We start from the raw sequence: 12,800 nt of genomic DNA, 5'->3' as shown, positions 1-12,800 counted from the left end.
AATAGGTTAACTGCTTTTTTTTGGGTAATAATCACTGATCGGGCTTTCAAATCAGTCTATGAAAATGACCTTTTGTTACAAATATTACCAGAACCGTGCATAATGCACATGAACTAATAATGACTACTTCTTCTAGCAGACTATATAGAAAATGAACATAGGTCGCAAACTATCTCTCAAGCACAAGCCCACCTGCTAGGAAGTAGCCAGTTCATCTTTGTTTCAACTTTAGCCAACTTGGATCTATTTGCTAGTTAACAAGGCAGAACAGTTGAATTGCTATGCACACACCCTTCTGTCCGTCTCCAACTGGTTGAACAGCATGCTAGCCTGTCCACTTTGTTCAGATGTTGAAATCAAATGGCCTACCTTATTTCTCAGAATGAGAACGAGGTACCAATTCCTTTTTATAATTGGGGTTTATGCTTATTGTAAAATTGTGCTACCGGTACCGCAATGCCACAAGCGACAAACTGAGCTTTCATTTTCCAGAATCAGTGTTCATTGATACTCTCGTTTTAGTTGTGTCTGCTCTGTGTGAACTTTGAGACATAAAACGGGTATCATTAGAAAAGTTACATTCTCTCATATAAATATATAAGTAAAATAATGTCTCAATGTGTTTTGGTGTCCTTATGACCGATTTCTGTTGGACCAAACCTCAAATGCAAATAGCGATTTGAAACTGCTTGTCAGAGAGGAAGAAGTGATCTCTCATCTTTGTTGGGGGAGTGGCTTTGTGTGTGTGTGTGTGTGTGTAAACAGAGGAAGAGGTGAGGTAAGGTTTCACATTCTCCAAAATCTGTCCAAAATAAGCCCAATGCTTTTCTATGGGCTTATTTTGGATCTAAACTTGTCGCCTGCCTTCCTGCATCTGGGACAAAGACTCCAGTTGTTAGGGCGGGGAGATGAGCATCTTGTCATTTATATACAGATCTCTGGTGGAGATGGGAAGGTGCACACAGCACAGGAGGAGCGAAGAAGACGAGACCAAAAAGACATGAGAACAAGCGGACATGAACGCTCATAAAAACCTTGTTTCTTGCCATACAGACATTTGGAATAATGCACAGGAACATAGTTCAAATGAATTTGAATGTATCGCCCAATCCTAACTAAAGTAAAACGATTCACAATGAATTGATTTATCAGAGTCAGGTTAGTACGCCTGTGAAGGTTGTTGTGGCAGAGTGAATGTTGCTACTTTCATGTCCATCTAAAAAGCCTTTCATGTGAATTAGTTAATCAGATCCTTCTATATAGGTGGATTGAGATCAAATGGGGCAGTAGAGGTAGGGGCAGTCGAATGGGGCAGTAGAGGTAGGGGTAGTAGACCTACTGTAGCTGCTCCTCATTGCCAAGCCTCTTCCTCCAGGTTCAAGTTCAGCGACACCTCACCGGCAATATAGACCTAACCATTCCAACACGATGTGAAACAGGATCTTTCTAAGTGCTCACTAAGTGCTATGCTTGGCCCTAAAGATGAAGACTGGATGTTTGCTGCTTATTACTTCCAACGTAATTATGGCTGTTTGTTCAATCTACAACAAGGTGTTTTTTCTTTTTTCTTCTTTTTAATCTCGATTGGATCAGATATTCACAAATCCATTTAATCGGTCTCTTACATTGTTGTGTGTCGAGTGTGGGACCCCTTTCCGAGACGGTGTGCTTGGCTTTGTGTGTACCCTGCCTGCCCCTCCCCTAACGAGGTGTCGTATGGCCAGGGGCCAGGCTGATTGCAGGGTTTAAGTGAGTGGGAGTAGAGTTGGGGTGGAGGGGAATAGAGGGGCTGGCTCCTGGCTGTACGTCTTGTGAGATAATGAATCCTGTCGGAGGTTGAATCCCAAATGGGACCCTATTCCCTAAATAGTAGTGCAATACATAAGGAATCGGGTGCCATTTGGGATGCTGGCAGTGTCTGAGGGCTGACTGGGTTGACAGAGGAGAGAGGGAGCGAGAGCTGGGTTGGGAAGACAGTCCTACAGCTGAGAACTAGAACCATCTCCACTGGCCCATTTTGGCTGTGTTTTTGTGCCGTGTCATTGTGATTTAAGACAAGCCACATTACTGTTCCTTTTTACTCCCTTTCTCTGTTTCCTCAAGTTATTTCGGACCACGGTCTCTCTCTAACACAGCGTAACACAGGAGGAAAGAAGTCTGGGTTGTACATTTTTGAGGGATAAATAGTAACTAGTTAGCCCCTGCCTGATAGGCATCACGCTGCTCTAGTGACATTTTCCAATTTCCCTCTTGAGGAGTCATTGAGCTGGAATGAAAGGTGCTTTTTGTTTCTCAAACTTACCTCACTTTGACCCTTCGAGTCAGGCATGTGCTCCGTTCCTGACCTTTGTGTGGTCGCCGACTCGCATATAAACTTGACCTTCTTAGTTTGCTACCTTCTAGGGCCGGGACGATGCCAGTATCGGGATATTTCTTCTGTGGCAAAAATGAAAACGCCAAAGAAGCATAAACTCTTTGGTCCTTTAAAAATCTGCGGTGTTTTAAATATTGTGTGCAATAGTTTGGAAAATAAATAAATGTGACTCTGGAAGACAATATAATGTTTGTTTCTAACATTAGAGCTGTTTTCCTAAAGAAGTTAAATATGCTTGTTTTGTTTTCCTGCCACAATACTAACGAGTATCCTGATTAGAGGTCGACCGATTATGATTTTTCAACGCCGATACCGTTTATTGGAGGGCCAAAAAATCTGATATCTTTTTTTTTTTTTTTTGTAATAATGACAATTACAACAATACTGAATTAACACTTATTTTAACTTAATATAAAACATCAATAAAATAAATTTAGCCTCAAATAAATGATGAAACATGTTCAATTTGGTTTAAATAATGCAAAAACAAAGTGTTGGAGAAGAAAGTAATATGTGCCATGTAAAAATATGTGCTATGTAAAATATGTGCCATGTAAAAACGTTTAAGTTCCTTGCTGAGAACATATGAAAGTTGGTGGTTCCTTTTAACATGAGACTTCAATATTCCCAGGTAAGAACTTTTAGGTTGTAGTTATTATAGGAATTATAGGACTATTTCTCTCTATACCATTTGTATTTCATTAACCTTGGACTATTGGATGTTCTTATAGGCACTATAGTATTGCCAGTGTAACAGTATAGCTACCGTCCCCCTCCTCGCCCTTACCTGGGCTCGAACCAGGAACACATCGACAACAGCCACACTCGAAGCATCGTTATCCATCGCTCTACAAAAGCCGCAGCCCTTGCAGCTAACTAGCTAGCCATTTCACATTGGTTACACCAGCCATTAGGCTGATAGGCTTGAAGTCATAAACAGCGCTGTGCTTGCGAAGAGCTGAATGAATGAAATTACAGGCCTTCTGCTGCTCAGTCAGACTGCTCTACCAAATCAGACTTAATTATAACATAATAACACACATAAATACGAGCCTTTGGTCATTAATATGATCGAATCCGGAAACTATAATTTTGAAAACAAAACGTTTATTTCAGTGAAATACGGAACCGTTCGGTATTTTATCTAACGGGTGGCATCCCTAAGTCTAAAAATTCTTGTTACATTGCACAACCTTCAATGTATGTCATTATTACGTAAAATTCTGGCAAATTAGTTCGCAATGAGCCAGGCAGCCCAAACTGTTGTATATACCCTGACTCTGCGTGCAATGAACGCAAGAGAAATGACCCAATTTCACCTGGTTAATATTGCCTGCTAAACTGGATTAGTAGTTATAACTTGTGATTATGATTGATTGTTTTTTATAAGATACGTTTAATGCTAGCTAGCAATTTACCTTGGCTTCTACTGCATTCGCGTAACAGGCAGGCTACTCGTGGAGTGTAATGGTTAGAGCGTTGGACTAGTTAACTGTGCGGTTGCAAGATTGGAACCCCTGAGCTGACAAGGTGAAAATCTGTCGTTCTGCCCCTGAACAAGACAGTTAACCCACAGTTCCTTGGCAGTCATTGAAAATAAGAATGTGTTCTTAACTGACTTGCCAAGTTTTAAAAAAAGGTATTTAACATTTTTTTTTAATAAAAAAATAATCAGTAATCGGTATTGTTTTAATGAAAACTTGAAATCGGCCCTAATTAATCGGCCGACCTCTAATCCTGATACTGGTATCGTCCCGACCCTACTTCTCGGCCTGGTCCCAGATATGTTTGTGCCTCTTGCCATCTTCATTGCACATTGTCAAGCCAAACCCAAGGAGTTGGCATGATGGCACAAACAGACTGGCGCTTATTTGTCAAGGTTGATTTGTGGGTGATTTTGAACCATGCCACATTACGTTGTTCTGATGTTGTTGATTTGGTTTTGTGCAGCTCCTTCACATCGCATCACACATTCCCCATTTCACACCTCGTCGGCTTTTACACTCACAAAATAGATGCAGTAAGATCTGCCTTTCTACTGCATCAGATGTGCAACTTATCTGTTTACACAATCCTCACATTAACCTTGGATGTGTTGTGGCCAAATCCACATTCACACCTCATGTGTGTCTGCAACTAATAGTCCTAGGGGAACCTCAGTCTACCTCACTGGCTGAGTTGGCACCATTCTGATCAGTTAAACAGTCAAATCGAGCACTCGAGCAGTGAGCACAGACTGTGGTCGTAAGGGAATAGCGGGCCATTTGGAACGCGATTTGTTGGAAGTCTCGTTCCGGAAGTAGAGTGAACGTTTCAGCCAGAGTCAACTGAACCATGGTTGTTCTCTCTCTGAACAAAAAAAAATACCCCGAAGAGAGGTTCTCATTTACGGTCTCTCTGCTGCTTGCCTGCCAGGCTGTTCAACTTGGCTTAGTTCAGACAGGCTATGCGGTAATTTTAGCTATTTCTAGACCATAATCAGTTATGCTCTCTCTCTGTTGGGGTCTGGAGCCTGTCTGCGTCCCCAGTGGTCTAATCCCAAACTATTCCACCCCCTATATCAGACTCCCCAGGCTCTGTCCTAAATGGCAGCCTATTCCCTTTCCATAATGCACTACTGGTCGAGCAGGCTCCAAAGGGCTCCGGTCAAAAGTGGTGCACTATATAGGAAAAAGGGTGGCCATTGGGGACACGAATGAAGCCCTTTCCGTTCTGCGAATGCTTTGTACATTACAGTAGCGTTCGCATGCAGCTAGCAGAGCAGAAAGAAGCATGCAAGGGGTTGTCTCTGAAATGTATTATGTTGTGACGTTGTTTGTCAAATCGCTCCCCAGATAGTTGTAGTAGCATTGTCTTCAGTTCCCACCACATTGCCTAAGTAACTTACTCTGTCTGTCAACCCAGACTCTCCCGCCATGCATATGGCTAAATCCTAAATCTACGGTCACTTAACTACGCTCTCCGTGTGTGTGTGTGTGTGTGTGTGTGTGTGCTTCCTCCTCCCAGAAAGAGAGCGCTGCAGCGAAAGTTCTGATTGATATACGGAAACCTCTTGAGAGTGCTAGTTGGAGTCAGTCAGTCGAGAGAGGGTATGCGTGTCGGGGGGGGGGGGGGGGGGGGGGGGGCGCTTAGCTTCACACGGTCCATCGGGGCTGGGCAAAATGGCCAAAAAATCATATCACAATATTTTTCTCATTTTCTACGATGTGGTGGTATTTGACGGTATTTTATATTTCTGCATGACCCTAGAATGGCTACAAATGAATTCTGATTTGAACTGGCTTTCTCCATTCTGATGGTTTGGTTCTCAACCAAAACTGACAGTGAAGTGTCGTTCTAGACGGTTTTGTAAAAATCGATACAGGTATTCACGACGTATCGACCAGCCCTAGTCTTCACCCTCCAGCCAGCCTGCTCCTTCAGTACAACACTGGTCTTTGTGACTGTGCAGTGAGGCTGAACCTCTACTGCCTGTTTGGATGGAACCCGGAGCCCATGGTGCTCTGCGTTATCCCAGGACGCATCCTCACGGAGAAGGGCTTTAAAACTAGGTCTCTGATGCAGGCTTGGAGTCAAAACAAAGACTAATCTCCTGCACCGCTCATCAGCTCTGTGCAAGTCTGGAGTCCGGCCAAAGGCAACATGCAGCCAATGAAAACGAAGGATACCAGGGGGAACCCCAGAATCAGATCCGCAGGCTTATCTATAGCATACGGAGTTATTGACCTCTCAGTGAACCCAACACACATTCCTAGAACTGTAATACATCTTTCTCTATTCTGAACCCGAACCGACCTTTATGGAAGCATAATACTTCTTTCTGTACATTTTCAAGAGCAGGAGAGGGAGGGTGTTCCTGCGAGCCTGACTCCAGGCCTGTTGCTTCATAGGGTATTGATGAGGCCTGCCTGAGTTGGTTCATGGGAACAGAGCTGGAATCTGTCAGGGATATTCCCACCTAGTTTGTGTGGAAATAAGAGCCATTTTGATTCAAGAGACAGCGGTTTTGTTTTTGTTGTTTGTGAGGGTTGATGTAGCCTCCATGGCTAAGCAAGGCTAGGAGTTGGTTATTGATGTAAGTAAGGCCATTTAGCTGGGCCATATTCACCAGGAACCAAAGATACTCAACGAGACGGGGGGAAAAAACAGCCCAGACTGAAGTTAACCTGAACTTGACCAGTAAGAAAGGCTTGTTTCAGTTGCAAAACATCTTGATACGTGTGTTCTAATGAATATGACCCTGGTTTCCAGCCCTGCTCCATCAACAGTCTGCTACTCTCCTTGTTTACTCCATAAGTCCACTGTGAAGTGTGGTGGTGTGATATTTACAGTAGGTTATTTTTACTTTAGGGACTTGGGCCTCTAGGAATGTCTTTTACACACGGCTCTCTGCTCTCCGATGTGGCTGCCACTGTTTCATTTAACCAAAGCAGATCGTATCTCCTCAGCAGACTACTACACAAAACACGAGCTAAAGGCCAAATGTAAGCTTGCCCCTGGGGGGGGGGAAATAGACATGGGTCGATATTGATGGAAAATCACTGATTGATTGCCCTGGCCACAGTAGACTGTTTGTTTACTGTGGATCATAGATTAACCTCTCTCTCACTCTTTCTCAATCCTGTTTGTCCACTCATTGTTTTAGGAAACAAATGGGCCACTCTGTCCCATTCCCCATTTGTGATTTGTTTGTGTACACTCAGTGTTTGCACATAATGCATTTCCTGCCCTGAGCCATGTGACCACTAAGGGAATTACTCTTTATGGCTGCACAGAGTAGTGATTTACATTGACATGGTCCAGTCTGTCAAACTAACTGGTCATTACATTAAATTTGGATTCCCTAGTTGCTACATCCATTTTTAGACTTATAAATGAATGATATGTAGTCATTGATTGCTGTGGAATATAACTTATAAATGCGTCATGAGCTTAGTTCAACTGTCGTACCACATCAGAATCCAAAATATTTATTTTATTTTATTTCACCTTTATTTAACCATGTAGGCTAGTTGAGAACAAGTTCTTATTTACAACTGCCACCTGGCCAAAGCAGCGACTCAAACAACTCAGAGTTACACATGGAATAAACAAACATACAGTCAATAACATAAGAGAAAAGACAAATATATATATACAGTGAGTGCAAATGAGGTAAAATAAGGGAGGTAAGGCAATAAATAGGCCATGGTGGTGTAGTAATTACAATATAGCAATTAAACACTGGAGTGATAGATGTGCAGAAGATGAATGTGTAAGTAGAGATACTGGGGTGCAAAGGAGCATGAATAAATAAATACAGTATGGGGATGAGGTAGTTGGATGCAGTGATCTGCTGCTCTGACCGCTGGTGATTAAAGCTAGTGAGGGAGATATGAGTCTCCAGCTTCAGTGATTTTTGCATTTCGTTCCAGTCATTTGCAGCAGAGAACTGGAAGTAAAGGCGGCCAAAGCATGAATAGGCTTTGGGGGTGACCAGTGGGATATACCTGCTGGAGCGCGTGCTATGGTGACCAGTCAGCTGAGATAAGGCAGGGCTTTACCTAGCAGAGAGGTCTGCTAGGTAGAGGTCGCAGTGGTGGGTAATATATGGGACATTGGTGACAAAACGGATGACACTGTGATAGACTACATACAATTTGCTGAGTAGGGTATTGGAGGCTATTTTATACATGACATCGCCGAAGTCGAGGATCTGTTGGATAGTCAGTTTTACGAGGGTATGTTTGGCAGCATGAGTGAAGGATGCTTTGTTGCGAAATAGGAAGCCAATTCTAGATTTAATTTTGGATTGGAGATGCTTAATGTGACTCTGGAAGGAGAGTTTGCAGTCTAGCCAGACAGCTAGGTAATTGTAGTTGTCCATATATTCTAAGTCAGATCCGTCCAGAGTAGTGATGCTGGACGGGCAGGCAGGTGCGGGCAGTGATCGGTTGAAGAGCATGCATTTAGTTTTACTTGCATTTAAGAGCAGTTGGAGGCCACGGAAGGGGAGTTGTATTGCATTGAATCTCGTCTGGAGGTTAGTTAACACAGTGTCCAAAGAAGGGCCAGAAGTATACAGAATGGTGTCGTCTGCGTAGAGGTGGATCAGAGAATCACCAGCAGCGAGAGCGACATCATTGATGTATACAGAGAAAAGAGTCGGCCCGAGAATTGAACCCTGTGGCACCCCCATAGAGACTGCCAGAGGTCCGGACAACAGGCCCTCCGATTTGACACACTGAACTCTATCTGATAAGTAGTTAGTGAACCAGGCAAGGCAATCATTTGAGAAACCAAGGCTGTTGAGTCTGCTAATAAGAATGTTGTGATTGACAGAGCTGAAAGCCTTGGCCAGGTCGACGATACGGCTGCACAGTAATGTGTCTTATCAATGGCGGTTATGATATCGTTTAGGACATTGAGTGTGGCAGGGGTACACCCATGACCAGCTCTGAAACCAGATTTCGTAGCGGAGAAGGTACGGTGGGATTCGAAATGGTCGGTAATCTGTTAACTTGGCTTTCGAAGACCTTAGAATGGCAGTGTAGAAGATATATAGGTCTGTAGCAGTTTGGGTCTAGAGTGTCTCCCCTTTGAAGAGGGGGATGACCAATCTATGGGAATCTCAGACGATACGAGAGGTTGAACAGGCTAGTAATAGGGGTGGCAACAATTTTGGCAGATAATTTTAGAAAGAGAGGGTCCAGATTGTCTAGCCCGGCTGATTTGTAGGGGTCCAGATTTTGCAGCTCTTTCAGAACATCAGCTGACTGGGTTTGGGAGAGTTGCTGTGGGGAGTGCAGGGCTGTTGACCGGGGTAGGGGTAGCCAGGTGGAAATTATGGCCAGCCGTAGAACAATGCTTATTGAAATTCTCAATTATAGTGGTGATTTATCGGTGGTGACAGTGTTTCCTAGCCTCAGTGCAGTGGGCAGCTGGGAGAAGGTGCTCTTATTCTCCATGGACTTTAGTGTCCCAGAACTTTTTTTGAGTTTGTGCTACAGGATGCAAATTTCTGCTTGAAAAAGCTAGCCTTAGCTTTCCTAAGTGCCTGTGTACATAATATAAGCTTGTTATATTCTGTCTGTAAACTGCATAGCCTCCTAACATTAAAGCTATAATGTTGATATCATGGATGGTCAGTCCTTGCATCTATAGTTCTGTCTATGAATCTGAGAGTTGTTACATTTCTCCAGGCCCTTTTTTCTACCTAAACACAGGCAGGGTGTGTTGTTGTTGTTTAAATGAAGGATTCTGGCTTTAAGGGATCCATTTGCAGAGCAGCACGGGTGCTAATGTGCTCTCTGCTCTCCCCTCTGCCCTGTAGTCTCTTCCTCTGACAGACTGTCATTCTCAGTGGAGAGATGTCTCCCCCTCCCCGCCACACTATCCCCAGGTCGGATGTGTGAAGGGGGCGGAGGGCATCAAGGCCCGTAGATCAGAAGGCAGATCCAGTATCAATTTAGCTTTTTAAATCAGATTGAATAAAAGGCAGGACCTGATCCTACAGTAAATACTAGATCGTGATCTCCTCTTCTGAGGTGCTTTATGAGTTCAGGCCCAGGTGGCATCTCCAGGTTTCTGTCTAAATGGGACGAGGGGCATGTTTGTCAGAGTCGTAATGATCTAAATGCCGCTCAGCACCTTGTCATCCGTTGTCCCTCACAGACTGGGTTGAACACCATGGGGACACATCAGTTACACTTCCACCGTGCAGAAAATATTGACCTGCCCCTGGCAGACGGCTACACTCATCAGTTTCTCTCACTATTGGTCTCTCTCTCTCTCTCCCTCTCTCCTCTCTTCTCTCTCTCTCTGTCTCTCTCTGTCTCTGTAGGCCTATATCTTGGCCCTTCTCTCTCCTGAGCTCTCTCCTCTCTTCTCTCTCTCCTCTCTCTCCTGAGCTCTCTCCTGAGCTCTCTCCTCTCTCTCCTGAGCTCTCTCTCTCCTGAGCTCTCTCTCTCCTGAGCTCTCTCTCTCCTGAGCTCTCTCTCTCCTGAGCTCTCTCTCTCTCCTGAGCTCTCTCTCTCTCCTGAGCTCTCTCTCTCTCTCTCTCCTGAGCTTTCTCTCTCTCCCTCCTCTCTCTCCTCTCTCCTCTCTCTCCTGAGCTCTCCCTCTCTCCTCTCTTCTCTCTCTCCTCTCTCTCCTGAGCTCTCTCCTCTCTCTCCTGAGCTCTCTCTCCTCTCTCTCCTGAGCTCTCTCCTGAGCTCTCTCTCTCTCTCCTGAGCTTTCTTTCTCTCCCTCCTCTCTCTCCTGAGCTCTCTCTCTCTCCTCTCTCTCCTGAGCTCTCGCTCTTTCTCGGTCTCTCCTCTTTTCGATGTTCCCCGTCACTCTTGTTGATTCTGCTGATATTTTGATCGTTTGTGAAGACCCTTGCAGTGGCGTTGACTGTAAATCTGTTCAGAATGCCGCTCTCAGTATTGTAACGGATTTGCCTGTCTGTACATTGTGTAATGAGACTGCCCTCGGGGCTGTGGGGCGATTTAAACCGTCACGTCTCTGTGGTCTTAAAGACTCTCCTCAGCCCTGTCAAGACTGGTCTTAAACATCTCCCTCTCCTCCCTCTCCAACTCTCCTCCTCCTCTCTATGTATGTGTATGTCTACCGGGGACAGTGGGATATGCAGAAGCACACATCTCCCTTGCTCACGTAGTAAATGGACAACACATTAATCTTCTTCTTCTTCCTCTAGGATGCCAGCTACTGGTTACAGGTGCACCGGTTGGAGCATGGGGACGGAGGTATTCTAGACCTGGATGACTTGCTGTCTGATGTGGCTGATGACAAAGACCGGGTAAGTGAACTGAAGCGTTGGCTGATCTAGCGGTCTAAGCCGCTGGCCCAGAATACATGTACCAGTGTGTGCGTGGGTTGGAGTCTGACCCACTGCTATTCCAGCTCCCCTCTCTCTCCTATCCTCCTACCTTCCCTGTCAGTCACTGTCCTATCTAATAAACAAGTGGGGGGGGGGGATTCTCCTTTAAAAAAAGACAGGTTAAGGGAAGTTTGTCAAGGCCAGGTACCATTGTGCATAAAGGATGAGGTGAGATGGAGGGGTGTGAATCAGAGGGCCTCAACTTGACATTTACTAGCTTGTACGTGAACTTCTACCCTTTTGGACACGACGCCATTGGAGATCTGCTTAGTGCTTTTCCTGGCATTTGTTATTAGATAATATCATGCGAATATTTGAACAACATTACTGGGTTAATATGATTGTTTTCTATCCATACCATAGTTTACTGTTTGGATCATCTATTTATACATCTGTTTATTTATGTACCAAAGGCTTGGGCTACTCCACTCACCCTTCTGCACAGAATATACACGGTGGCAGGGTTCTACATGACACCCTATTCCCTATAGTGCACTATTTTTGACCAGGTCCCGTAGGGTAATATTTGGCTGTGACCCACAGAGTCCCGAGCTCAAGTGACCCACAGAGTCCCGAGCTGCTACAGTTGCCCTCTGACCCCTCGTCTCATTTCCTCTCAGTATCAGGGTTGTTTCCCAACCATTTTTAAATGAGGCTGACTGAAGGAGGAGAGCTAATCCTCTGACTGAGTGACAGCAGGGTCACGGAGGTCGACGGGGGTCACATTCTCCTCTGGGTCAGCTCTGCTGTGCCCTGAGGCCACTGGGCTGTATCGTAATCACAGTGTCAGTGTCACCGCAACACAGAACCACGAGGATTTAGTATTGAACAGGAGCGGGGATATGGGAATACATGCAAGTTGAAACCTCTACCGGATGTAGGCTTGGCTTGTTACAGTAACACTGATTCAATTAAGGACGGATGTTCCTCTTACACCGTGGATGTTGCAATCCTGCTAGTAGATGAGTTATGTGTCCTGTTGCTGGTATGAGTGTGTTCGTTTACAGTGTTAATGTTTTTATTCTGTTGAAATTGTAGACCGACATTCTTCTTTCAACGTGGGTCTTGCAACACCGTGTAGAGTGTGTCCTGTATGACCGTGTGTAGTGTGTCCTGTATGACCGTGTAGAGTGTGTCCTGTATGACCGTGTAGAGTGTGTCCTGTATGACCGTGTGTAGTGTGTCCTGTATGACCGTGTGTAGTGTGTCCTGTATGACCGTGTGTAGTGTGTCCTGTATGACCGTGTGTAGTGTGTCCTGTATGACTGGGTGTAGTGTGTCCTGTATGACTGGGTGTAGTGTGTCCTGTATGACCGTGTGTAGTGTGTCCTGTATGACCGTGTGTAGTGTGTCCTGTATGACCGGGTGTAGTGTGTCCTGTATGACCGGGTGTAGTGTGTCCTGTATGACCGGGTGTAGTGTGTCCTGTATGACCGTGTGTAGTGTGTCCTGTATGACTGGGTGTAGTGTGTCCTGTATGACCGTGTAGAGTGTGTCCTGTATGACCGTGTGTAGTGTGTCCTGTATGACCGTGTGTAGTGTGTCCTGTATGACCGTGTGTAGTGT

General features: G+C 44.9%; 1 protein-coding gene across 9 annotated transcripts in view; it reads left to right on the top strand.

Moving 5' to 3' along the window:
• LOC109874536 (partitioning defective 3 homolog) overlaps positions 1–12,800 on the top strand; it is a 239,563-nt gene that overhangs the window by 39,021 nt on the left and 187,742 nt on the right. For all 9 annotated transcript variants that reach the window (XM_031809815.1, XM_031809812.1, XM_020466486.2 and 6 more), the window contains exon 2: positions 11,052–11,153. In XM_031809815.1, coding sequence (XP_031665675.1) covers positions 11,052–11,153 — 102 coding nt within the window. The remainder of the gene's footprint in view (positions 1–11,051; positions 11,154–12,800) is intronic.

Source organism: Oncorhynchus kisutch, linkage group LG30 (assembly GCF_002021735.2).
Source record: "Oncorhynchus kisutch isolate 150728-3 linkage group LG30, Okis_V2, whole genome shotgun sequence".
Taxonomy (NCBI): domain Eukaryota; kingdom Metazoa; phylum Chordata; class Actinopteri; order Salmoniformes; family Salmonidae; genus Oncorhynchus; species Oncorhynchus kisutch.
This window is presented reverse-complemented; position numbering and strand designations above follow the sequence as displayed.